The sequence below is a fragment of the Dipodomys merriami genome, unplaced genomic scaffold (assembly GCF_024711535.1).
Source record: "Dipodomys merriami isolate MVZ:Mamm:240054 unplaced genomic scaffold, mDipMer1.0.p SCAF_11, whole genome shotgun sequence".
NCBI lineage: Eukaryota > Metazoa > Chordata > Mammalia > Rodentia > Heteromyidae > Dipodomys > Dipodomys merriami.
This window is the reverse complement of record NW_027202382.1, coordinates 47251861-47279396: the sequence shown is the minus strand read 5'-3', so window position 1 is coordinate 47279396 and position 27536 is coordinate 47251861. Positions and strand designations below refer to the sequence as shown.

The 27536-nt window shown below is 56.9% G+C and overlaps 1 protein-coding gene across 3 annotated transcripts in view; it reads left to right on the top strand.

Annotated features, from left to right (window-relative positions):
* The window catches only part of Col5a1 (collagen type V alpha 1 chain), a 141898-nt gene extending 123986 nt beyond the window's left edge, over positions 1-17912 (top strand). For 2 of the 3 annotated variants that reach the window (XM_070014972.1, XM_070014974.1), the window contains 7 exons: positions 37-72; positions 1914-1967; positions 3135-3390; positions 4150-4262; positions 7356-7424; positions 11312-11545; positions 15596-17912. In XM_070014972.1, coding sequence (XP_069871073.1) covers positions 37-72; positions 1914-1967; positions 3135-3390; positions 4150-4262; positions 7356-7424; positions 11312-11545; positions 15596-15742 — 909 coding nt within the window. In that variant the 3' untranslated portion in view covers positions 15743-17912. Of the gene's footprint in view, positions 1-36; positions 73-1913; positions 1968-3134; positions 3391-4149; positions 4263-7355; positions 7425-7485; positions 7555-11311; positions 11546-15595 lie in introns of all 3 variants that reach the window. The other variant, XM_070014973.1, reaches the window with a different exon arrangement.
* The last annotated feature ends 9624 nt before the right edge of the window (positions 17913-27536 follow it).

Genomic DNA, 27536 nt, shown 5'->3' with positions numbered 1-27536 from the left:
TCTGCCCACTGACGTTCTGGCCTTTGGTTTCTACAGGGCCCACCAGGTCCAAAAGGTGCTAAAGGCTCTTCGGTAAGTGACCAGCCTCCATGGGCCCATGTTGCCTAGGGGCTCCCGAGGAGGTGGACAGGGCGAAGTGAGGACTACCTCGGAACACCCCCCACCCTGCCACCCATACTCCTCCTGTCTTTCTCCTTCCTTTTTTTCCTTGTGTTACATTATGCTGTGTGTTATTGGTGTTCTTTAGTGTCATCTTTAGGTTTAAAAAACAGTATATTACTCCACTTACTTTGTTGGTCATGGGGGCTGAACTCTGGGCCTGGGCGCTGTCCCTCAGCTCTTCAGTTCAAGGCTAGCGCTCTACCACTTGAGCCACAGCATCATTTCCAACTTTTTCTGCTTATGTGGGGCTGAGGAATTGAACCCAGGGCCCCATGCATGCAAGGCAAGTGCTCTACCACTGAGCCACCTTCCCAGCCCTACTTACCAGGGCTGTTTGTTGTTGATTAGTTTTTGATTGCACCTCTTTAATGGGGTACACAGAAATAAATGGATCCCTGTCTACAACATGTGTAATAATCAAGCCAGGGCAGTTAGCATTGCCATCTTTTTAAACATTTAACACAAGTGTTTTGAGGCAGTGGGGCTTGAGCTCAGGGCCTTGTGCTCGCTAGGCAGGTGCTCTACCTCTTGAGCCATGCCTCCAGTCCCTTTGTGCCATGATTATTTTTTTTGGGGGGGGTCCGTTCGTGGACCTGAACTCTGGGCCTGGGCGCTATCCCTCAACTCTTCAGCTCAAGGCTAGTGCTCTACCACTTGAGCCACAGCGCCACTTCCGGCTTTTTTCTTTTTGCTTATGTGGTGCTGAGGAATCGAACCCAGGGCCTCAGGCATGCAAGGCAAGCACTCTACCACTGAGCCACCTTCCCAGCCCCCATGATTATTTTTGAGTTAGGGTCTCACATTGTGCCTGGGCTGTCCTGGGCTGAGATCCTCCTCCTTGGGTTTCCTCCTGTCCTCCAGTCCCACCTAACTCCCCTTGCAAATTACAGGCTTTCATTCCTTTTCATGGCTGAGTAATACTCCCCTTGTGCACACGCACCCTCGTGTGGATAAACGATATTCTCCCTCCCTCCTCCAGCTGTGGACCCTACTTGGTTCTGTGTCCCCACTGTGGTGAACTCGCATGACAGGCGGGGCCAGCAGGTGTGTTGCTCTGGCACATTGACTTCGTCCCCTACAATCAGAAATGATGGTGCTGGTTCTATGTTTTGAAAAACTTCCATACCAGTTTCATTATTGGCTAGGCTGGGCAGATGGACATTCCTTCCAACCATGTTTGAGTAGTTCCTTTCCCAGCATTCTTTTTTTTTTTAAATCTTTTTTTCTCTTGAACACAGAACCTGGGCACTGTCCCTTAGCTTTTTCTTTCAAGGCTGGTGCTCCACCACTTGAGCCATACCTCCATTCCTGGCTTTTAGGTGGTTCATTGGAGATAAAAGTCACCCAGGCTTTCTTGCCCAGCTCGTTTATACCTCGATCCTCAGGTCTCAGCCTCCTGAGTGGCTGGGATTATAGCTGTGACCATGTTTTGGATGACAGCCATTCTAATGGGTGAGATGGAATCTCATGGTGGCTTTGACTTGCACTTCCCGGATAACCAGGGGTTGCAGTTGATGGTTGTTTTTTTCCCCATAAATGTCTTTTCATCAATGTCTTATGTGAAATGGGTTTCTCCGAGCTGGCCTCGCATGCCAAGGCTCACTCCCTGCCTTGGAGGGTGCTGTCCCCACCCCTGGTCCTGCTTCTGGGCCTCTAACAGTTGAGGCCCCACCAGCCTTGCCCAGACCACTCTGGATCTTGCATTATAAATGTCTCCATGACCAAACTCTGGTTTTCTTCTCTTTCCCCAGGGTCCGACCGGCCCGAAGGGAGAGACAGGCCACCCCGGGCTCCCTGGTCCTCCTGTGAGTAGCCTGGGGAGCAGAGGGTGGAATGGGAATGGAGAGAATGTCCGTGAGGCTCACTTTCTGAGTCATCATGGCACCCAGGGCCTTGTCTCTGGACACAGAGGGGAAATGGGTCACACAGCCCCATCCACAGCAGCCTCCCTGGCTCACTCCTGGGAAGCCTCATTGACCAGAAGAGAGGGAGAGAATGCACTTCTGTCTATGTGCACATGTGTGGTGTATAGATGTGTGGGTGTGTGGATGTATGCACAGATCAGTACATGTGCATACGTGTGCTGAGTTATATGTGTGCCTGGGTATGTTTGTGAAAGTATGCATTTGTATGTGTGCACATGTGCTGGTTTATGTGTGCTTTGTATATGTGTGTGAACATGCATTGTAGGCGTGTTCATATTAGGTGTGCATGTGCTCTGGTATGTGCATATGAGCACATGTGCATTGGTGTATGCATGCATGCATGGGATGCGTACATGTGTGTTGTGTGTTTGCTTACTTGTATGGGTTGTGCACCCATGCATTGTATGGCAGGGGTGATACGTGCATGTATGTGTATATGCGCATATGTATATGTGCTTGTGTATGTATGGGGTGTGTACCCATGGTGATTGCCTGTGGGTGCTTGCCTGTGTGTATAAGTGTGCATTTGCGTTTGTGTGCAGGTGTGCAAATGCACCTGGGTTCAGGGAACACCAGACAGGCCCTGACACACGTAGTGAGGCCAGCCTGTGGCCTGTGGCCTCTGGTCTCTGGACTGCACCTGCCCTGGTGGAGTCCCCGGAAGCGAATGGGTCTCTGCATGGATGGTGCTTAGGCAGCCCTGCGGATTGCAGAGCCACGAGGAGAGCCCTGAGCACTCTCCTCGAGGCTTCGCCTTCAGCCCATCTCAGCAGAGAGCGAGGGGCCCAGCATAAGCCCTGAAGCTACTGGAGTTGGCTGAGGAGAAGAGGCCGGAGGGGCGGGGCCTGTAGCTCAGAGGAGGGAGGTGCTCAGGAGGGAGGCGGGCAAGAACCTGGCAGACTGGATGGGCCCAGAATGCCCCAGAGACAGAGAAGAGGGAAGACAAAAAGGGCCGAGAGGGACCCGTGTCCTTCCAGCTGGCCCCTCCAGCCTGAGGGAGCCCTGCCCCATCTTCTCCTGCCCACTTCTGCTCTCTCCCATCCCCAGGGCCCGCCGGGCGAAGTCATCCAGCCGCTACCCATGCAGGCCTCCAGGACTCGGCGGAACATCGACGCCAGCCAGCTGCTGGATGATGGGGCTGGGGAGAATTACATGGACTATGCGGATGGCATGGAGGAGATCTTCGGCTCGCTCAATTCTCTGAAGCTGGAGATTGAGCAGATGAAGCGGCCGCTGGGCACCCAGCAGAACCCCGCCCGCACCTGCAAAGACCTGCAGCTCTGCCACCCCGACTTCCCGGACGGTGAGGGATGGGGCTGGGGTGGGGGGTGGGGCCGCCCACCATGCACCAGGACATGGGCTTCCTGTCTGGGAGGAAGAAGGGGTGGTTCCCTTCTTAACTGGAGGAGGGTGACGTGCCAGGGAAGCTGGGCAGAGAGGCCAGGACCTAGAGGCTGGGCAGTCCTGGACTCCATCTTGTCTTAGAGATTTTCTGGTGGGTACCTGGCTTACTCTGAACCTTGTTATTTCTGACCTGAAAAATGGGAATGGCCCACCACCCTCTCCTACCCAGGAGGACAAGCAAATCATCAGTGCAGAAAATGCCTTTGCCCAGCACGCACCAGGCCATGAAATGAGGGATAGGTGTCTGAAATAACATCAAGACACACATTGTGGCCACATCAAGCACAGGTCAGCAATAAGATGCTGTGAGCCTGTCCACCTAGGGCAGTGTGTGCATTCCTCCTGCAGCACTGAGAGACGGCAGTGGGTCCAGCAGGCTCTGGCCCCATGGGGGTCTCTTCACCCATCGAGTTGGCCAAGAACACTTCCCCCTGCTCATCAGACGCTGCCCCCACGCTGATGTGGATGAGTCCGGCTGTATCTCTTATGGGCTCGGTGGGAAAAGCAAAATGTAGCCAGAAAGACTGCAGGAGAGCCATGTGGGGGCTTTTATGGCCCTGCTGGTGCATTTAACTGCCAGCCTGCAATGCCGTGGTGGCTCCCGCAGCCATCTGGGAAGCCGGGCTCATGTGTTGGCCTCGCTGTCTCTGAAATCCAGGTGAATACTGGGTCGATCCCAACCAAGGGTGCTCCAGGGACTCCTTCAAAGTCTACTGCAACTTCACCGCTGGAGGGGCCACGTGTGTCTTTCCTGACAAGAAGTCGGAGGGGGTGAGTACCTGTCTCACCACGGAGCCAGGGTTCTTTGCATGCAGACGGATTGAAAGCTGAAAAGCTGAGGCTGATCTGCCTCAGAATGGAGCATTCCTTCCACAGTAGCCTTTACCTGGTGAGAAGAGCTCTTTCAGGGCCTGGCCAGGGCAGGTGAAGGGTGGCGGCCCCCAGTGCTTCCCCTGCAGCTTGACAGGGCACTGTGGCCTCGGTGGACCTCCTGACGATCAGCCAAGTCCCGAAGGCCTGGGGGCAGTTGTGATCAAGGGACCTGAGGTACCTTCTAGAAGCTGCTGTCTGAAGCTAGCTTATTTTGTGGGATTTTCCCCAGGCCTCCTGGCGTCAGACATGGTTTGAAAGTCTGATAAGGGAAGAGGTTGAGGATGGAGAGCTGGGACTGGATTCACGCAGTCTCCACTGTGGCTGTCAGGAGCCCGGCTCTGTGGTCAGGATCTGGTGGGGGTCTGGGGGGAGGGGGACGTGGCTAGTGGCTGTGAATGTCAGGACAGAGGTCACTTAGAGGACAAGCAGAGAGAACAAGACTTTGCCTGTCACCAAGCTGACAGCTACCCCTCAGGACACATCTGAGTCTGGTGGCACAAGTCCCCTGGGGTGGCCCGTGGCTGTCACCGACTGTTTTCTGGAGGCTGATGTGCCTCAGGATCAAGAGCAGGTACAGCTGTGCTCCAGACCACAGCTTCCCAATTGCCTCAGTGTGGAGAACAAACAGGTTTGTGCTGCGGGGAGAGCCATTAAGATCTCCCCAGAGCCACCATACCCTTCCTTCCTAAATCACACTGTAAATGCTGTAAGCACCAGCACCCCGGTGGGTCAGCCCTGCCCGCGGCAGCAGGGGCCTGAGGGGGCGGCAGGGAGGGGTCAGTGTGCTCTCCGCAAGGTCTGTCCTCCTCCCACCCCAACCTGGTATTTCATGTTCCGCCATCTGCGTTCCCAGCTATGGAGACTGGGCACAATGGCTTATTTCCGTAGTTCCAGTACTCAGCGATCTGGAGGATCACGGCTCAAGGCCAGGCCAACCTGAGCAAAACATTAGTGAGCCCTCCTCCCATCTCAGTCAGTAAAGCTGGGTATGGTGGTACATGCCCGTCCACTCAGCTATGTGTGAAACGTAAAAAGGAGAAAGGGCAGGGTGCCTATAATCCTAGCTACTCAGGAGCCTGGGATCTGAGGATCGCAGTTCGAAGCCAGCCTGGCAAGAAAGGCCGTGAGACTCTTATCTCCAATCAACCACTCAGAAAAAGCTGGAAGTGGCGCTGTGACTCCAGCGGAAGAGTGCTAGCCTTGAGCAAAACAAGGGTCACGGGCTGGGAAGAGTGCTCGCCTAGCAGGCAGGAAGCCCTGGGTTCGATTTCCTCAGTACCACATACACAGAAAAAAACAGAAATGGTGCTGTGGTTCAATTGGTAGGGTGCTAGCCTTGAGCAAAAGAAGCTCAGGGACAGTGCCCAGGCCCTGATTTCAAGTCCCTGGACTGGCAAATAAAAACAAAACAACAACAAAAGTGGGTCAGGAAGAGTGCCCAGGCCCAGAATTCAAGCCCCAGGACAGACAGACACCAATAAAAAGGAGGCCTGAGATCTAGACTTGCCTGGGCAACAGTGAGAGGCCCTATTAGAAAAGTTAAAAGCAAAAAGGATCGTGGGTGTGGCTTGAGTGGTAGAGTGCCTTCCTGGCAAGCACCAGTCCCTGGGTTCAAAATCCAGTATCACTGAGGTGGGGGAGGGGAGGAGACAGCCAGAGAGAGACAGAGAGACAGACCTGGAGCACAGGAGCCGTTCTGTGCTCCTCAGTTCCCTCTGGCCAGAGATCCAGATTGGAACCCAGTTGTCAGCGATCTTTCTTCAACTTGAGCCTCCCTCTCCATCCTCCCTGCAGCTCTCCTTGCTCTCCCCGTGTGTAGACCAGCCCGGCCTCCACAGGCTGGGGCAGGGGCACATGCTCCCCGGTGTGCAGACACCCTCCCTGAGACCCCAGGCCTCCGTGGACCTGGAGGAGCAGGTGTGAGGCGGAAGCCCAGGGCACAGCCCATGCCAGCCCCTCCCCAGGCCTCACCCACCAGGAATCCACCCCGTGGGGCTGGACTTGGCCTTCCAACAGAGTGAGGAGTGAAGGGCTCTGGGTAGGTGGCCAGCCAGGCACCCCATCCTCCCGTGGTCCCCCTTTCTGGCTCTCGTGACACCAGTCCATCTCGGAGTCACAGAAGGGCCTAGCAGTCGATAGGGATTCAGACCTCTGTCTCCTCAGGAGCCCCTTTCCTGGGTCGCAGGCAGCTGTCTCCAGGAACCTGGTCAGTCCAAGCTGGGGCCAGGCTTTCCCTGGGGCTCTCTCCTTCCACACTTGTGGTGGTTCATTTCCGGAAAAGCCCCCGCACCGTGCATACTAGAAGGGCGCTCAGTCACCCTTTCATTCCCCAGCACCCCTGACCCCACAGCTTGGCCTGCCCTGGGTGCCTGCCCCAGTGCCTTTGCCACTGTACATTCACACTATATATAAACACCACACTCCATACAAGCCCAGAGGCATGCACACACACACACACACACACACACACACACACACACACACACACACACACACACACACACACACACACACACACACACACACACACACACACACACACACACGGACTTTGAATATGCCATGCTAGCCAAGGGCTGTGGAGCCTGAGCTGGAGCCCACAGGGTGAGGATGGGGCGGGGTGGGGGGGGGGTCACACCATGAATCCCCATCCAGCAGTGATACTATAGTCCTTGTCCTCTCCTGGCGGACTTTGCTTACTGGTCTCTGGCACCCAGGGGCACTGCAGGCCTGGTACCCACATATCTGCTGCCTTGCCTGTGGCCACGTTGGCCCCTGCTGATAGGTAGACAGCCTGAAGTTGTCCTGACCCCCTGTGACCGGCTGGCCCTTTGTTCCCAGCAGGCCTTGAGCTCATGGGAAGGCTCTCATGGGGGTGGGGGGTGGGGGCAGGGCTGAGATGCTGGGGAAGGACAGTTCCAGGTCCTGCAGAGGCAGAAGTAACCGCCTTCGTTCTGTTTCTCTCCCTCCCCACCCCGGCCCCACGTGTAGGCCCGGATCACTTCTTGGCCCAAAGAGAACCCGGGTTCCTGGTTCAGTGAATTCAAGCGCGGGAAACTGGTAAGGTGGCCTCTGGGCCCTGGCGGCTGTCACTTCAATCCCGCCGTCTCCTATCTTGCAGAGTAAAATGGCCCGCTGGCCCAAAGAGCAGCCTTCCACCTGGTACAGTCAGTACAAACGAGGGGCCCTGGTAAGTGGCTGCCCGTGCGGCCTGCCCACAGCTCGGCCTGGCGCTCGGCTGGCTCTGCATGGGACTAATCGCCCGCCAGGGCCACTTCTGCTCTTCCACCCCCTCTGCCACGGCGTTCCGCGTCTCGGGTCAGCAAGGCTCTGGTCAGCATGGCCTCCGGCCTTCCCGCCCCCTCCCCCTCCTGGCCTGCGTTCCTTCCAGGCCAGCAGTGGCAGGACGGCTCTCTAGGATGTTCAGGGCCCCAGTGCACTGGTGAGGGTGGCAGGGCCCAGCCGTCCAGGCTGTGAGGTCAGATGGTCCAGTGTGCAGGGCTGAAGGTGGATCCCAGAGCACTTGAATGGGAGGAAGCTCCCTGGGGCAGCCCGGGAGCCGCATACAGCTCATAGTTGTACCCACGGGGTTCTTCCCGTGCTCCCGGGGAGTGTGTCCCCGCAGCCCCTCCAGAAAACAGCAGCGGCGTCCCTGAAGCTCCCACAGAGGTCGCCCTTCCCGCCAGGGCGGGTGCCCGGAGCGGGTCTGTTCCTCTCTGTGTGAGGCGGGGCTGGCATCCACGTGGGGAGGATCCCCTCGACCCCACGGGGCGCCCCTTTGGGCTCCTTTCTGGGAGAAACTGCACAGCCGTGGGTGTTCCTGTCAAGATGAAGGGCTGAGCCTCCACGCCAGGGCTGAGCTCTCGGCTCCTCACGGTCACCTCTTTAGAGGTGAACCTAAGGGTTCCCTGTCCACCGAGAAGCCAGCCTGTGGCTTCCATGACATCAGCCTGGCCCCTGGCCCCCAGCCCAGCACCAGCCCCGCCTCTCTGGGTAGGTCAGAGACCACACTTTCCCCGCCCCCTTGCGGAATCGGAGCCTTGGCTGCCTCTGGGAGACTCGTCCCTTGACCTGGAGTCCTCGTCAGTGTCTCGCACTCTCCCGCCCTGTCCAGCCACGCTGCAGGCCTGTGCTGTCTGTGCCCACGGCTCTGCAGCCTCCCTCTGTCTCCTTGTCCCTTCCCTCACTATTTCCCTTCTTCTGCCTCATTCTGCTCTCCTCAGAGGAGAGTCGCCGGCACACAGAAGGACCCGAGCAACAGCTCTTGGGCAGGGAAAGCCACTGGGCAGGGTGGGATGGACAGGGGTGGGGACAGTGACCGCCCGGCAGGAGGCCGCCAGTTATGGCTGCCATCTTGGTAGTTACCGCCCAGGCTTGGCCCCGCCTCCTCCCCTCCGTGGTGGCTTCAGTCTTCTAGGAGGCCCCCACCCCATCCCACCCGCCTCGCTCTGAGGAAAGGGTCAGAGAACATGGGTCTCATGGAAAGTGGGCCCCTCTGTCTGCTTAGACAGTTCACAGGATAGAAGGTGCAGAGTTGATCAGAGACAGCACAACACAAAAAAGCCCCACCAAACCCACGAAAGACAAAAACCAACACCCAGCCTGTCTTCTTCAGCTCGTCCACTGCCGTGTTTGTAGTTCTCTGGAGCTCGGGGTGGATGAGCAGCGGCTGGAAGTCTTTTCTGTCTGGGCTTTCTGGGACACAGGCTCACTGCTGTGCTCCAGTCACCGTCCCCCTTCAGGACAGGGGCTCCCCGGAGCCAGTTCAGGGTGCTGGAGCTTCCCCAGAGCTAGTTCAGGGTGCTGGAGCTTCCCTGGAGTCAGTACAGGGTGCTGGAGCCTTGGGTCCTTCTGTGTCCAGCGCTGCCCGCTGCTGCCCTGGCACACATTCCTTCTCGAGTCAGTCGCGTTTCCTCAGGAGCACCCGGTGGTCTGCGTTCTGGTTGGTACTACTTTCCTCCACAGGTCCGGCCATGGGCTTTGCTGCTGCTGGGTCTTGAGAACCTGGCGTGTATCAGGTTCCTGGGTGTTCTCCTACCCTGGAGGGGGTGGGAGGGTCCCGATCCTCCCCTCCTTCTGCTCTAACGGTACTTACCAAAGGCTGGTTATGAAGTCATCATGGCCCCCTGGTCCTCCTCAGGCCAGACCCTCCTCGCAGGGTAGGCTCTCCTTCCTATGTCCTACAGTGTCTGTGTGGCCCCTGGCCAGAGCTGCAACCACCCATGGCAGGTGCTTTCCTTCTCCCCAGTGGGCCTTTCATGGAGCCAGGCCTGGGGAGTCTCGCCCCAGCAGGGAGAAGCCAGGCTTTGTCCAGCTAAGGTGCTTCAGGCCTCTGGCGACACAGAGTTCTTCAGAGAGCCTTCAGTGTGCAAAAGACATGCACCAATTGAGAGCTGTCTCTCAGGCCCCTGTGCCCGCCCTGCACCTGGTGCCCAGCCTCGCATGTGGGAGGTGTAGCACAAGGCCTTCCCCAAGTTTGTGGACAGTGGAGCCTTGCAGTGGGTGCCCTGTCACTGGAGTCTTGGGCTGCCCTCGGGAGTGGGGCTCTGTCACCAGGCTGCCCTTGGGCATGGGCAGTGGCCGAAAGGGAATGGGAGCCACGCCAGGTATACCATTCCCAGATGCCCCTGTGCCTCCAAGGGGCACTGGGTTTACCCCACCGAGCTCAGTGCTGACCCTCCCTCAGCTGGCCCGAGTCATTCACCTCCATGTCCTGTGTGCCCTCTAACTCTGGGGTCCCGCGAACTCCCAGGCCAGGGTCTGGTACGTCCTTAGCACCCTGTCCATTCACGTGATCCTGTGAGCACCCTCCTTTGCCAGCCACCACAGTGACAGGGCCTCGGCTCCAACGAGTAAGCAGATGGGCACCAGGCCTCCGAGACTCAGGGTCAGCCTGTTGCACAGGACCCAGGGAAGTGAGGTCTGTGCACGGTGGGCATGCACGCTGCTGTAGGGCTGGAGGCAGGAACAGCCCGTCTTCCCCAACAGCCTGAGACCCAAAGATGCCAATTACTGCAGCTCCTGCCAGCCAACAGCACTCTGGGCCGAGGGAGGAAGAGGGAAGAGCAGAGGCTGGGCCTGAGGTGTACTCGGGACTGTCAGGGCGCAGAGCAGTGGCAGTCATCCAGACTGTGGGGATCCAGGCTCTTGGAATCCTGTTGTGTGGCCCTGCTCCCAGACATTGATCAGGGGACACAGGGTCACCTGTTCCCAGCTCCCGATTCAATGATGGGGATTCAGAGCCTCCCCCTCCCCCCGTCTTTAGAGAAGGCCCATCTGAATGTGACGCTCATTTCTGAGCAAGAATGGTTCCCTGTTCTTTGAACACATTCCATGCAGGCAGATTCTGCAGACTGCATTACTCTCAAGCCGGCACGGCACGCTGGGTGGCGGGGCCGGAGGAGGCCGGTGGGCTGAGCGAAGGACCAAGGGCCTTGATGTACTGCCGGCAGTCAGAGGCTGCAGCCCAGCCCTGTGGCAAGCCTCGATTGAGCTCACCAGCACTGCTGTGGGCAGTGGACACAGGAGAGAGCAAGGGAGACGCTGGCCGGCCTGCCAGGCCCCATGTGGTGGGAAGAGTGCAGAGAGAGTGGGGGTGTGGGCGCAGGGCCGGGGACAGGCTGCCCCTGACACTCCCACCCCACCTCAGCCTCCTGCAGAAGAAGGAAATGGCTCAGAGCATTGAGCCTGGCGCAGCAGGCTAGCCAGGCAAGGGGCAGTGGACAGATTGAGTCCCTGAAGAGAACGGGGCATGGTTCAGGTTGCTCCCAAGAATCCCCCTTCCCCACCTCCCCCCTCCCCCCGACCAAGAGCCCATACCCTGGCCTCCAGGTCTGCAGAAGCACATGTGTCTGGATATTTCCCTGGGGGGAAAACAGAGGTCGTGGGGTGGTTCTGTCATTCCTGCTTGCGTTCCTCCCTGCTGACCGTCCCCCCTCCATCTCCAGCTTTCCTACGTGGATGCCGAGGGCAACCCTGTGGGCGTGGTGCAGATGACATTCCTGCGGCTGCTGAGCGCCTCCGCCCAGCAGAATGTCACCTACAACTGCTACCAGTCGGTGGCCTGGCAGGACGCAGCCACGGGCACTTATGACAAGGCCATCCGCTTCCTGGGCTCCAACGACGAGGAGATGTCCTATGACAACAACCCCTACATCCGTGCCCTGGTGGACGGCTGCGCCGTGAGTGTCTATGCGCTTCGCCGGGCGTCATCACGCCCGCCTCCCCGGGGTACTCGGTGCCAGGCAGATCTGCGGGCACCTCCTGTGGGCTGGGCCCTGAGCTGCGGGCCCCCTGCCCGTGTCGGAGCACAGCCGGTTCAGGCAGTCCCAGCTAGGATGCAAAGACCCAGTCTTTAGACAGCACCTCTAGGTCCACCCAGAAGCAGGCTGGGCTTCTCTTGAGAACAGGGCCGTGCAGGGACTCCCTCTGCAGACCCCAGCAGCACCTGGGCGCCAACGTGGCCGCTGTTGGGCTGCCGAGGCCTGTGCTGCTCATCTCTAAAACTCCCAGGCACACGGCCAGGCGGGGACTGGCCCCGGGTTCCCAGGTTGACACCTTCCTGTGGGCATGTTTGTGATTTTACAGCTGAGAATGGGCCGCTGGGGCCATGGAGGTCTGGTGCCCCAAGAGGTGTTTAGAGGTGGTTTCCAGGGCCTAGTCCTGTGGAAATTCCGATTTGTCCCTGGCCTGGCCTTCTTCAGGCTGGAGGGGGCGGGGCTCACCAGGAGCCCAGTGCCCTGTCCTCTGGTCACTTCCTGACACCACTTGTTCTTGGGAGAATCTTGCCAAAGCCTCCCACCCCACCAGCGTACAATGGCTGAGGCTGAGGCCAGCTGTACCCCGCCTACCCCTTGCGCCGTGCCCAGCACGCAGGGCCTGTCCTGCAGTGCTCCCTGGGAGCCAGTGTCCACGGAGCAGCTCATGGGTCAGACAGGCCGCATGTTCTGGCCCCCAGCATCGTGCAGAGCCTGTCCTGTAGATTCCCAGGTCAGGTGAGCCATCTGTGGTGCATTATAGCTCTTGCTGTTGCCTGACCTCCACGCCCCCACTGCTTGTCTTAGCAGCTGGACATGGTCAAGCGCTGGGGCAGCATGTCCTAGCCCAGGAGGTCATCCTGAGCTCTGGTAGCCCAGGAGGAGTGTCATGAGCCATCCCTGCGCCTGTCCCCATCCCCATCTCTGTCTGGTCCTGGCGGAGCTAGCCTTAGAGCTCAGAGATCTGAGGTGGGTTTGAGAGACTTCCCGGCTGGACGCGGGGCTGAGGAAGGAGATACAGCTCCCTCCTCTTCACTTCTGGAAAGATCCTGTCTTTGAAAAAGTAGATGATGGCACAAAACAGAATCACCTGCTGACAGAAAAAATTGGTTCTGCAGGCAGCCCGCTGAGGTGATTCAGGTGGAGGGGAGGGTTAGGCAGGCTCTGTAGAGGTGGAGTGCAGGGGTGCCCTGAGGGAGCAGCCCTCCACAATGCAGGCCTGGACCAGCCAGGGCTCTGTCCTCAACTCCTGAGAAGTTGAGTCGCCATCGGAATGTCGCAGCCCTCGGGCTTACTTACAGCTCCCCCGGGGGAGGCCCACAGCAGAGAGGCCTGTCTGGTCCTGGGAGGCCTGCTTAGTCCATTGTGGAATTAACAGCCTCTGAAATCAGAATCCCAATGGGACCTGCGGGGGCATAGGCCAACTGGCGGAGCCTGCAGGTCAGCCGGGCCTGTGGAGGGGCACAGATCACTGGGCAGGAGGGCCAAGGAGCCACTCAGCATAAATCCCGTTGTTTGTGCAGTTTTGTGTGCCCCTGGGGGCCCATTGCTCACCAGTAATGCTTATTGATGTCTCTTGAATAACGGGGTAACAGAGCAGCGGCCTACTTTAAATATACCCCTCTCTAAGCACTCTGGTAATTGGAGCAAAGGGCCCCATAAATCCAGGCAAAATTGTCTGACAGCTCAATACACTGCCATCCCTTGGGTGGGAGAAAGATGGATGCTGGCTCTGCTTGGCCCTGTCGGCCCGCCTCCCCTCTGCCTCCCCTCCCCCCACGGAAGATTAGCACTGCCCTGGGGGCGCCTGGCAGGAGGTCACACAGCACAGCCTTTCAGAGCTCAGCCAGCTGGATTGTCGGGGTGCAGCCAGGTGAGGCTTAGGAGCCCAGACGGCAAGGGGGTCTTCAGCCCCTCCTCCTTGGGCTGGCTATACCCGAAGTACCAAGAGGCTGTTTCCTCCCAGGGTAATGGAAGGGCATGCATGCCCAGCCCTTGCTAGCAGGCACCGGGCTGCCTGTGGTCCCTACGACCCTCTCTTTGGAAGTAGAGAGCTGTGGCCATCTCTCTGGGCAGCGCCAAGGGACTGAGGTGGTCTGCTCAGGTTCTGCCTGGCCAGGCTGGCCACAGGCCTTGGACACTTGGGCAGTGGTCAGTACTCTGGTCACCACTGCACTATAGGTTTCCCAGCTGCTCAAGTCCCCCAGGACAGAATGACTTTCTCCAAGCACAAGCAGAATATCGCCAGAGATGCCCATTTAACCAAGGCAGCTTCTGAATCCTGCCTAAAGCAACTAGGTCAGAGGTGGGACAAGGTGTGCTGTGCTAAGGGTCCCCCTGGACGGTGCCACCTCCCCTGTAGCTGCAACCGGCTTTAAAGCCACCACCCCAGCCACAAAAAGGCTAGAGGTCGTACCAGGGCAAGGCGGTAGGAGGAACGAGGCCTGGGCTTCCCATCCACACTCCACACCTATGAAGTCAGTACCGTTTCCATTTGCCGGTTGAAGATAGAGTTCTAGAGATTTAATTAGCAGGAACGCTAATTACTGGCAACAGATTAGCAGCTCAGAACAAGAATTTGTCATGCCATTGGGCCTTGTGGTCAGACACCCAGGAGTGGCCCAGCTGAGCAGGTGCGCCTCTGTCGGCACCTGGTCACACAGTCATCTGAGCAGCTCTTCAAAACCAGCATTTACTGCTCTCAGTTCTGCAGCTGGAGGTTGAAGGTCAGGGCCAGATGTGGGGGGCCCGGGAAGGGCCTTCCTTGGGTTACAGACTAATTGTCATGTCAGCATGGAGCAGGAAGAGGGCAAGGGATGTCCCTGGGGTCCCTGTGTCCGAGCACTGGGAGGACTTTCACCCGTAATATCACCTTAGGCGTTGGGGTTCAAGCACAGGAATTTAGGGCACACATTACCCACCACAAAGGAGAGGGGATAAGGCCCTCGGGTCTGGGCCACCACTGCAGCCAGGTGCTGGAGGAGGGCAGAGCTGGGTCTGCTGTTGGACCTCTGACCTCAGGGTCCTGCTGGGTCCCCCTGCTGTGTGGTGCTGGTCAGATCCAGGCTGCAGCCGCTGTCCAGGAGAGGTGGCTCCCAAGTGCCCTGAGGACCATGGGAGTCCTGCAGGCTTCAGGACCGCTTGTCCAGGGGGAAGTGTCCAGCATGGCGGGGTCAGTCTGGCACACTTCAGAGTTGACGAGGTGTCTGCAGGAACCAGAGCAATCTTGGCCCTTCCTCCCTGCATTGTGGGATGTGGTGGGAGACGAGAGCCAGGCCCCTCTCTGGGAAGTCCTCCTTGCTCTTCCTCAGAACATCCCCTGTTCCAACCCCCTGGGCTGTGCTGGTGTGAGCGCAGGATGGACAGGCCCCAGTCACCACGCCGTTGTAGCTCCTCTGGGCCTTCTTTCACCAGGGCTCCCCCGGCTCCAGGGCCCCTGGCTCCAGCCCCGTGCGAAGAGCTCGGGGCTGGGTGTACCAGCACGGGGTCCAGGCACTCACTGTGACGGCGCTCTTAGGAGGCTCCCACACTCTGCTTGATTGCACACTATAATTCTCCATTTGGGAGCCAGGGGCCCCTCGTGTTAATTCTGTGCAGACCCTGCACGCTCTGTGGTCTGTCTTGGTGGAGCAACAGAACTGCCATCTGCCTCCTGCAAGCGTGCAGTCCTGGGAGAATTCTCTTGCCTCTCCGGTGCCCAGTCTCTACCATCCCAGAATAGGAAGGGGTTTGTGGGATGCGGGTGAGGTGTAAGCACTCTCTGTTCAGCCAGTGCCCCTCTCCAACACTTGCAGAGCACCATGGCCAGAGCTGCTGCCTGTGTGCTCTTCCTGAGTGAGCGGGAGCCTGGGATGGAGGGACACGTAGCCGGGTCTGGGAGCCTGGGCAGGACTCGGCAGGTGGTGGGTTGGCCCTGCCAGGCCCTGCCAGGCCCTGCCCCGGCTCTCACCTCCTCTGCCTGCTCCCCCTCTCCAGACCAAGAAAGGCTATCAGAAGACGGTTCTGGAGATCGACACCCCCAAGGTGGAGCAAGTGCCCATCGTGGACATCATGTTCAACGACTTTGGCGAAGCGTCACAGAAATTTGGATTTGAAGTGGGGCCGGCTTGCTTCCTGGGCTAGGAGCCGCCGCACCCCGGTCTCCCCAGCAACCTCGTGACCTCAGCACGCCGCTTATGAGTGTCCCGCGCACGGCCATCCCAGGCAGCCACAGCCTGACCCTGCGCCCAGAGGCACCGCGCAGCGCTGGACCCCACGCCCAGAGAGCAGAGGGAAAGAGGCGCGTCCCCCCCGAGCCGAATCACATGACCTAGCCACAGCACAGCCTCTTGGTGACGCCCCACAACCCATCAATCTGTCTACACCCCATGCCACCAGGAAGGGAGCGGGCCCCACACCCTCTCTGCCTCCCCCAGCCAGCATCATTGACCACTGACCGACGGTGTGCACGGACCCTTTGCAGGGGGCAGGGGTGGGGCTGCGGTATATGAATATCCCTTTTATAAAATCCAACTTGAAGATGTGCATTTCCCCTGACCTTCAAGAGATGTTCCGAGGCAGGCTGGTAAAGGTCGCCCGAGCCTCTGATCTAACAACCCTCAACACAATCCATTTCGAGGCCAAATGTCATTCTGCGTGTGCCTTTCCGATGGATTAAAGGTGCTTATGTTTTGTGTGTGTGTGTGTGTGTGTATGTGCGTGCGTGTGAGTTTTAAGTAAATATTTGTATTGTATTGTTATAAATGAAAAGTGTGCCTGACTTTCGATCATCACGCGTGGAAACCCCGCCGCAGGCCCACTGGGAGGATGGACGGGTGGGGACGAGGCGGGGTCCAAACGTCTCCCCACGAGGCCCGTCAGGAACGTGCAATAAATTGGAAATTTGCCTGGGTCAGCAAGAAGCCAGGCTGCCTCTGAAAGGTGCCAGCGCCCCTCTTCCCAGTCTCTCTTTTTCATCAGCTTTGGATACTCTTTTTTTTTTTTTAGGGGAGGAAAAAGAATTTGGTACTCTGCTTGCCTTACCTGCACTTAGATTAAAACACAGCTTAATTGAATGCTGCTGACTGCTTCCTTTTTGAGCTTCTTGTTCAGCCTGATAGAGAGTGGCCAGGCAGGGAAACCACCTTCCATGGGTGATCATTATGACTATTGGTGCTGATGTTTTTTTACTCTCCTCTTCTCTTGTGGTGCTATGTGTTCTTCAGCCTCCTGGAAGGCAACACTGGGGTACCGCGCTTCCTCCCGTCCTCCTCCATCATCCTGGTCATTGGTCCATGATCCCATTGTTGTCAAAGACCTTAAAATTAGTGCCTGCTACCTTCTTCCCCGAGGCTTGTCCCACACACTCACTGGTGGTGAGTCCCTAGCATTACGCTGTGCCTACTTGATTGGAAAACACACACGCAACACGAAGACTTCCTTCCTCAGACAGACGCGGTGTATGGCGGCGGGTCGTGTCAGTTGCCAGAATGGCTGTGGTGCTAACGTTTTCTGTTTGTTCCAAGGACCGAATCAAAGCTTGCTGTGCCCTCCCACCCAAGCTGCCTTGCACGGGGCCGGGCAGACGAAAAATGTGCAATGAGCTTGGCGTCTCCGGGGCCGGCACAGCACCTCTGGGCCCTGGAAGCAGTGTGGGTTTCACATGTAGGTATCCTGGGCGTGGGCTCCTGGGGCTCTGGCCCGGTTCCCGCTGGGGGTTATTCCTTCCCTCGCTCTCCTGGACAAGGGGCGAGGGCTGCTTTCTCTGTGGGGAGGCCGCCCCTGGCCAGCAAGGAGGACAGCCCTTTACTGTGAACATTGTTCTGCGGTGCCCCCTGCCTCCACGTGGGGGAGGCTCAGGCCTTGGAAGTGAGCCGTGGCCCTCTGGTGCTCCCCCCTCCCAGCTGTGGTTGTTCTGGGGGAAGTCAGCACAGCACCCGGGAGTGGCAGAATGCCACCAATGCCGGTGCCCAAAGACCCTGGCAAACAAGTCTCATTCTTGCCAAAGAAAAGTCTGGCTTGGAGATTGTCCCTAGGCCAGGATGCCAACACACGTCCGCGACCGCCGAGCTTGCCACTGCCAGAAGACCACTCTGGAAGGTAGCCATGGGATGCCTGTGGACTCTGTCTAGGTCATGTGATTCTGTTTCAACCTCTCACCCCATGCAATTTGTCCTCTCACTCGTCATTGACTTTTTTTCTGTTGGTCCCCTCCAAGTTGTTGTAATTTGTACGGAAGTCCAAAATATGTCCTGTCCTCCTCAGACCACTTTAGCTACAATATATTGCAATAAAATTACTTCTTATATTTGCAGCTATTCTCCTGGTGTCATTTTAATTTATTTGTTTTTCTCATATGCAATTGGGCAACAAATGTTGGTGGAAAATTACCAAATATCAGACCCGTGATGAAGACTTTGGGATACACCGCAAGTCCAACGGCCATGCTGAGCTGTAGGCGGCTTCTGGGAAAGGATGTTGGAAACTGTTTTAAACCTGTACGATCAAGACCTGTAAAGGCTTCCCAGTGAGCCGCCTCTTCCCACTTGAGCGGGTGTGGCTGCCGCCCTCCTGAGGTGGCCCGGCCCTCCTCGGAAGCAGGAACTGTACGCTAAGCAGCGGTGCCACCGAGGCAGGCAGGTGGCCTGGACATGGGTGGCTTTGGTGCAGCCTGCGCAGCTTCCTGGGTGAGTTCCAGCCGCTCCTGCTGTGCAGAACCAGACAGCCCTCGGGCTTGTGGTCCTCCCTCTTCACCCTGGTTAGCAGGTCCCTTGAAGGCGTCCTGTGGTGCGATTGGGCTCCCTGGCCCCTTGGGGGTGGAGGTGAGGGCTGTGCTCAGCTGGTGACCTGGAGCACGGGTGACCAGGCTTCCTCCCAAGGGCTGGCTTCCTCTGGCAGGTCTCCAGCCTTGTTCCATGAGGGCCCACCCCAGGCCCCCCTCTGCCCCTGCCAGCCTGCCGTGAATGTGAATGTGAACATGGAACATGCTTTCAGGAAACCATTTTCTTGTTTTAAGCCACTGCCAGTGGGGATTGTTTGTTACTGCAGATAACCCAGGCCAGTGGGTCTCACAGTGTTGTCTGTAGAGCCATCGGCCTGTGAGCCCAGCTGTACGGGAGGCCATAGGTGGAAGGATCTCTGTTTAAGGCTGGCATGGGCAAAAAACCCCCACAAAACCCTACTAGGAAAACAGCTGAGGGAAAAGAGTGCTGGAGGGTGCATGGCTCACATGGTAGAGCACCTGCCTAGTAAGCATGGGGCTCTGAGTTCAAATCTCAGTCACACACACACACACACACACACAGATGTAACCATGGATCAGAAGCAGGTCCACACCTAGCTAGAAGTCCAAGTTCCTGGGCCCACCTGGATGTGCCATGAGGGGAGGTCATGGCCACCAGGCAGGGCCAGCCTTAGGAACACTACCCCAGCCAGCTTTGCTGGGAGGAGGGGGAGGGAAGAGGCACAGGGCCTCTTACAGCCACTGTGGGGAGGAACTCACAGCACACTGCTGTGCCAGGGCGGACTCTGGCTTTTAGCCGCCATGCCTGGAAACACAGCATCAGGGCCGCCGGGCGCATGGGCAGGATGCACGGACGTGATGACCCAAGAGCAGAGATTGGAGGCTGGCTGAGGTCTTCAGGGAGCCGCTGGGGCAGACAGAAAACAGTCCACATACTTGAGGATCTGGGAGAGGCGACGGTTTCTCCTTTGGCAGCAACAGCTTAGAGATCATATTGGGACTTAGAAATCAATTGCTCCCATCAATCAGAACTTGGCCGTCACCATCTGAGCAGCACATCTAGTTCTGGAAACCTCCAAATGGGTTCGGGTGGCACCTGATAAATGCGTGTGAGTCAGAGAGAATGGCTTGGGGAAGGGATGCGAACAGTGTGACCCGGTCAAAGCCTTGCAGGAGAACGAAGAAGGGGAGACAGCACAGGTTGGCCATGGGGCAGGAAACGGGTTCAGGGAGCCTGGCATGGGAGTGGCCGGAGCCCCCATGACTGGCCTTTGAGAAGCGTGACCTTCACGAAGAGCCCTGGCTAGGTGAGGCCATGGGTGACCAGCACCTGCTCTGTCCCTCAACCCCTACCGGAGGCCCTGGACAGTGGGAAGCCTGCCCGGCCCTCGGGGCTAGAAGGAGCCTCACCCAGAAGTGGAGGATCGAACTGCTGGCTTGGCCGTGGACCCCGAGACCTGACAGAGCAGGAGACCGGGGGTGGGGGGGTAGAGTCTCCCCGCCATGCCTGGCCCTGGCTCCGGACGGGACAATTTCCAACCATCGAGTCAACATATTATTTATTTATTTATATACTTGTAAAAAAAAATCTTCAAGTAGTTGTACAAAGGGGTTTCAATTCAACCTGTCTGTGACTACAGTGCCTCTTGATCAATGTGTGGGGTGTGTAGGGCATCCTGTGTGATGTGTGGTGTGTGGTATGTGGTATGTGTGGTGTGGTGTGTGCTATGTGCTGTGTGGTGTGTGGTATGTACGGTGTGGTGTCTGGTAGGGGGTATGTGGTATGTGTGCTGTGATGTATGCTATGTGCTGTGTGCTGTGTGCCATGTGCGGTATGGCATGTGGTATGGGGTACGTGGCTGGGGAAGGCATTGAAATCTTCCCAAGGTAAGCCAACGTCCTGATAAGGTGCCTGCCTTGCCCTCAACCCTGCCCTGCCCAGGCCCAGCCCCGCCCCTGCCCTGCCCTGCAGGCTAACACAGGAGTTCCTCATGCCGAGTGGAATTCTGGTGACCTGCAGCTGGATCTGCTCCCCAGAGCCCCCCTAACCCAGCTGCCACCGGAGTCACCCACAGCCTCAGCCTTGAGGCCAGGCTACCCTGGGGGCAGCTTCCACACCTGCCCACCCAGTGACCCAACGCATCCTCCTGTGGGTGAGCCTGAAACTGTCACTTCAGAGACAGAACCACATCCATGTCCACCCACCGGGCTGCCCCAGGCCCTCGGCGCCCTGCCAGCCCAAAGGGGGCTGATCCAGGAGCTGTGGGGAATTCACATGCTCAGGTCTGACCGGCAGAAATCCAACAATCGCATCAATTAAGTACACACACATAAAGATAGTACTTTGTGTGTGCATTTCTATAAAACTTTATGGATGGGCATATACTATAAGCACATGTCTTGCATGCAGGTGATCTAATGAAACATCCTAATCTGTGTGAACATTGGACTGGGCTTTAAATATTTCTCATTACAAAACCTCTCCCCAGCACATCCATTCTGGCCCCAAGTCTCTGGACAGATTTGATGCAAGAGTGCTACAGGTGACAGAGAAGACCTTGGAGGAGTGAGAAGGGGGCCGCCAGGAGCAATGGATGTCTAACTGCGATACCACACACCCGGGGGACATGGGAAGACCCGGTGACAGGATCACATATGCAGACCCAAGGGACCACCAAGGCCATTCAGATCTGGCCCCGGTGGACATTTATCTGGATTCTCTCAGGAAGACAGCCAGAGAGACAGGAAGGTGGGTGGGCTGCCCTCCTCCCCAGGCGCATGTGTCTGGATACAGCTCTGCCAGCAGGATGGCGTCCTCCTTTGGGGCGCCAGGCTGTGTCCCCCTTGCGGCTGCATCTCCATGAGACTGTGAACACATAGGGTGCTAGCCCAGCCTGCAAGGCCTTCCTGTCCCTTTCTCAGTCTAAGGAAGTGGCAGGTGCCGGGGAACGGGGCCCGGGTCCCGCCGGCTCCCGGCACCCTGCGCAGGCGGTGCAGCATCTGCCAGCTGCCTGCTCTCCTCTCTGGTGGGCTAGTGATGAGCAGAGCGCCTCTCCTGGCACCAGGTCTGTTTCGTGTGCCCCTTCCCAGCCATGTCCCAGGAGTGATGCGTTAGGGGAAGCCACATGCCAGTCCTGCACCGAGCTTCCTGCTTGTCCTCTCCCAGACTGACAAGTGGAAATCAGCCGGTCTGGGAGAAGTCCGATCCCCAGACATATGTTGAGAGCTGGCATGTTCTGCGGTGTAAGAATGTCCCTGCTCCCTGGAGCCCCCCAAATCCATTTAGACCTAGATGCAGGGGTGGAGAGCCCCTTGTGGGGTCACACATCTCCCAATTCCTGGGGCTCCAGACAGCTTGCAGTCGCTCACAGCCTCAGGGGGCTATGGGATCCAGGACGTCTGCGCTGCGTGCTCTGACTGCAACTCAGGTGCTGGAGATGGGAGGCCACTGGAACGGCAGGCCATGTTTCCACCCCCCCCCCAGTCATTGGCTCTCGCCTCACCGTGCTGGGGGGGGAGGCAGTGGGGGGGGGTCCTGAGACTTTGCATTTCTGGTTGGAAAACACTGGGTCGACAGATTTCCAGGCATTTGCCCTAAACCCAGCCCGGTCATACCCCAAGGGTGATACCTCTTAAATACACTTCTGCAAAGCCCCAGAGCCACCCCACGCTCCAGGCCCCCCGGGACTGAAGCTCTGTGCCAGCCAGCAGCCTTTGCTCTTCGGCAGAAAGTGTGGGGCCCCATGAAGATACCAGTGTGAGACAGAGTGTTCTCCTGCCCGGAGCGGCGAGGCCCGACACACAGGGGTGTGATGGCTGTTTACCCAGCACCCCGTGTCTTGGAATTAGGTCACTTGCTCTTTTATTCTTTTTCCTGGGTCTCACCATGGAGACGTGAAAGGTGTGGCCTCACCAGCCACATCACCGGAACAGTCCAGACGCCAGGGCTCCTGGCGGGATGGGTTTCCCACAGGGAGATGGACATCAGCTTTGGGGGCAGGGCAGAATGTTATGGTGGATCTTGAATAGTCCCTCCCTAAAGGCCACACGTTGAAGGTTTGGGTCGTCAGTCTGCGACACCACTGGGAGATGGAGCATGCGGTGTGGAGTGGGGGTGGGGGGTGTCCTTGATGTGGGATCCCAGCCCCTGCCAGGAGTTAGATAGGCCTCCTTCACTATGCCTTTGCCACCACAGGCCCAAAGCAACAGGGCCAATGACCAAGGCCAGCACCTTCAGACCGGGACACCTCTGCGTGCATGCGTGCGCTGACTCCTGGCTTCTCTGGGAGGTGAAGGGGGCAGATCCCCTACCGGGGACAAGCTCCCTTTCCTTCAGCCCACCAGGGTCCCAGAGTCTCCCTGCCCCCAGCTCTGGGTCCAGACCCTCAGCACCGCACCTGAGTCAGAAGAGGGATCCTTGTGGACAGGGCGATGTCCATGGGGAGTGGCCTTTTCCCACCTGGGCCAACCGCTTTTGCTCTGCTCTCTGCCTCTGCCTCTGTGCCATCTCTGGGCTCTGGTGAGGCTTTGTCTTGCGGCGGCTCTGGCCCGGTTGTGACCAGCTCCCGTGTGGTGTGCTCAGAGAGGTGCTGGGGAGCTGAGCTGATAAATTCTCACCCTCAAGTCCCAGCACCTTTGAAGATAGCTCCCATCTATCTTTCCTGTCAACTAAAACAATCCAGAGAATCTGCAATAGCATGGCACAGTGACAGCGGCTACAAGAAGAGGGACTCTGATGTGGGTGAGCTGCAGAAGCCGGGCCAGAGCAGAGGAAGCACTCAGGTCCCGGCTTCCTTCCAGCCCATGCCACACAGGGAGTGTGGCACTGCGGGGGGCCGCGAGCAGGACAGGTTGTACTCAGAAGCCAGCATGGTGAATTGCCACCCCTGTGCACAACTACGTAAACATAATAGGCATATAATTAAAGACAACTGTGTTACCAGGCCGAAGGGCTAGTCCCTATCTGGGCCGCTGGGGTGGCTGGAGGTGGGGGCGGGACATCCTGAATGAGAGCCACATAGGGATGTCCCGCCCTCTGTCTGCAAAGCCCTCTCTGCCCATTCCAGTCTCCTGACCTTCAATCTGCATTGGTGAGATCCCAGCGATCCTACAGGGAGAGCTGGGAAGCTGGCATAGCTGATCAGATTTCAGCAGCTGTCAGAGCAAGGAAAAGGCTTGAATTCAAGTCCTACCACCCCAGACTTCTCACTGAAAAGCCAGGAGACCTGGCCCTTCACTAAAAGAACTGCATTCCCCAGATTAAAGTTATATGGTGGGATTAAGGACCAAATAGAGCTACCCTGACATCATCTGAAATGCTCCCCACAAGGTCCAGGGAGATCTGCCAGCAATGGATCCATCTACAGCCCAGAGCCCAGGTCTTTCCTGAGAAAGAGCACTTCCTCCAGACCCCATAATCTAGGTGCAAATGGTACCATGCATATAATCAAGACTCATCAGACATGCACAAGAAGAAGGTGTGAACTGTAATCACTAGAAAACTGGGTGCCTCAGATGTCAGAACTTTCAGGGGAAGGTAGTAAACTGCGTAAATATGTTATTAGAAAATATTGTAGAAAGGATGGCTAGATTACGATGCCAGGTGAGGTATGGAAAATAGGTCTATAAAACAAGAACAGTGAGCATCCATCAAGCAAACAGAGCAGGTGGGGCTGTAGCCCCAAGGGGCACCAGACAAGGGGTCCTGAAGATGTACTTGCTAAACACTTCTACATCCAGTCAAGAAGCCCCAGGTCCAAGAACTCAGTGGAGACCATGCCCTCTGAACACAAGGGACGCTGCAGTGGGATGTCTGGTCGAGATCAGAGGAGATGGACCTGAAATGCAGCCAGAGGGAAGGCCAAAGGAGACGAGATGGGTGGATGGAAGACCTCAGTAATCTTCCCCTGGAGCGCATGTCTGGCACCTCAGTAAGCCAAGATTGAAGACAAAAGGAAGGTCTTCATTTAAGGGATAGAGAGAATGAGCAGACACATGTCACCAGCAAAGCCAAGGGTGTCCTTCAGCTGAGAGGAGGGGACAGAAGGGGCACAGAGGGAAGGGCAGATACTTCTGAGGAAGAGAAGCCTAAGGGAGGGCAAGTAAGATTTCTGCACAGTGAAGCTCACATTTTAAAATGCTGCTAAATCTAGTGCAGTGGCTCATGCCTATCATCCCAGCACTTGGGAGGCTGAGCCAGGAGCTGCTTGGCAGGAGCAACTCCATGGAGAGCAAGGAATAAACACTGTTCATACCCGTGTTCACACACATACATGTGCACATGTGGATGTGTGATTGCATGTGCATCTATGTACATGTGAGGTATGCATGTGTGGGAGGTTGACGGCGTGTGCACATAAATGCACATGCAAGTTGTATAGGTGCCTGCACACGCACATTTGTCTGTGTGTTCACGTGGTGATGTATGCATGTACCCTTTCATGAATGAGTGTGCACGTGTGTGCACGTGTGTGAGTATGCATGTAAGCATGCACCTGTGGCTATGTGACAAGCATGTGTGTACACGCATGTGTATGCTTGTGTGTACATGTAGTTCTCTGAGTGAGAATGTGTGCACATGTACATGCAGATGAGTTGTAAACGTGTGTATGTGTGTGTATGTGTGTGTGTGTGTGTGTGTGTGTGTGTGTGTGTGAGAGAGAGAGAGAGAGAGAGAGAGAGAGAGAGAGAGAGGTATAGCCAGGTTCCTCAGGCTTCACCCGCCTCGGCTGGCATGTACATGCAGATGATTTGTAGACGTGTGTGTGCACACGTGTGCACACGTGTGATGTGTAGCCAGGTTCCTCAGGCTTCACCTTGGCTGGCATGTACATGCAGATGAGTTGTAGATGTGTGTGTGTGCACACGTGTGCACACGTGTGATGTACAGCCAGGTTCCTCAGGCTTCACCCGCCTTGGCTGGCATGTACATGCAGATGAGTTGTAGATGTGTGTGTGCACACACATGCACACGTGTGATGTGCAGCCAGGTTCCTTGGGCTTTACCACCTTGGTTGGCATGTACATGCATATGATTTATAGATGTGTGTGTGCACACGTGTGCACACGTGTGATGTACAGCCAGGTTCCTCAGGCTTCACCCGCCTTGGTTGGCATGTACATGCATATGATTTATAGATATGTGTGTGTGCACACGTGTGCACACGTGTGATGTACAGCCAGGTTCCTCAGGCTTCACCCGCCTTGGCTGGCATGTACATGCAGGTGAGTTGTAGACGTGTGTGTGCACACATGTGCACACGTGTGATGTACAGCCAGGTTCCTCAGGCTTCACCCGCCTTGGCTGGCATGTACATGCAGGTGAGTTGTAGACGTGTGTGTGCACACATGTGCACACGTGTGATGTGCAGCCAGGTTCCTCGGGCTTCACCCGCCTCGCCTGGCTTTTCCTGAGCCACACTGTGCTCAGCTTGCTGGGGCACCACCGTCCCAGGTTGCAGGCCATGGCAGGGCACCGTGTGCACAGTTCTCCTTGCCTACTTTCTGCCCTCTATAGACCAGTTCTGAGAACACAGAGACTCACCCACCTGTTCCCCACTGTACCACAGGGCAGAGAACACTGTCTGCCGCATAGTAGGTGGTTATGAAACCTCAGCACAGGTTCCTCTCCTACTCAGGAGGCCAGATCACAGCAGGCAGCATGCCCCCTAGGATGTTGCATTGGGCAGCCGCAGAGTCCCAATAGGAGCTGCCTTGGGAAGCCCCGGGGCAGGGGTTGGGCCCTGGATATAGGTAGGGAAGATAGTGGCAGCATCCTCCGTTCACTCTGCAATGGTGCCCATTCCAGCTGGGAGCCCTCCCAGGGGAGCTGGAGGAGTCTGGATCCCGCCTTGAGCAGGTGCCGGTGAGGGTCAGGCAGTGGGAGGAGTGAGCCAGGCCCTGGCTTTCCAGTGGGTCTTGTTGGAATGGATGTGGTGCAGGAGGTGGAAGGGCAGGTGTGGAAGGGCAGGTGTGGAAGGGCAGGTGTGGCGGGCAGGATGGAGCATGGTGGAGAAGGAGGCAGAGCGTCTGCATGCTGTCCTGATCTCCGGGGAGCTGCACAGGGCCAAGGCTGCCTCTCGCCTTCAGGAGAGGCTCTCAGATAGGTCTCCCCCGTGGCGATTCAGCCCTCAGAGAAGTTTACTTGGCACATTATTACATTTCCAAAAGATCAGTTCAAAGATGATGCGTTCAGTGTCTTTAAAAGATGACAGTTTCAAAACCCGGATGCTTTCTTAAGTCTTTAAATGTTGGCTTATAATCCACATTTTCCCCTCTCACAGGCAAACTTTAATCATTTCTTTTAAGGAAACGTGTGGGTGACTCGTGTTCTGTTCACTGACTTACTGTGTGTTTTAGTATTTCAGTTGTCTATCTTCAACAAAACCTCTGGAGTATAAGTTATTTTCCAGAAATCTAATAATGTAAGCATGCGAACACAATGAGTTTAAGCAAGGGGGGGGTGTCTCTTAAATGCCTCCAGTGCACAAATAAAAGCAGCAAGACTTCCAGGTGAAAAATCACTCATTTGTTCCATGGCTCAGTTTCACCTGTTCCAGTGGATTTTCCACTTGTTGCTTTGATAGACTGGATTCTTTTAAACACTGCCAATATGCAAAATGACAAGTTGACAGAGATTTGTGTGTGTGTGTGTGTGTGTGTGTGTGTGTGTGTGTGTGTGCATGTACACATGCACGTGTGCACGCTGAAAGGTTCCCACTGTGAATTCCAGTCTCTAGATTCTGTCTAGACTCAAAAGAAACGTGCCCAGCAAGAAGGCTGCTTTTGCTGCTGCACCAGATAAGCAGGGGCTGGAACTACGTTAGCTCCTCCCCACCCCTGCCCTGGCCAGACCCCAGGCCCTGTCTGCTGCTGCTCCCAGCTCAGTCATCCCCAAAGGCCTGGCCTTTCGTGGGCACCGGGAATGTTTAAATGATGGTCTTGGCACAGTTTTATGCTCTCATTCCCGTGACGGGACCCACGCGAACCCCGCATGAGTTTGTCTGACATGGGGTCACCATTCCAGTCCGGCGCAGAGGTGGATGGTGGCTAGAGGCGAGGAATGTGGCTGTCTCTCTTTCAGTGGGACCCAGCCAATGACAGCATCTGCTTCAGGTCTGGGTTCTTCTCCAGACGGATGCCCCTGGCTCTCTCTCCCCCAGCCAGCTGTCCAGGGGCTCCCAGGAGAAGTTATGC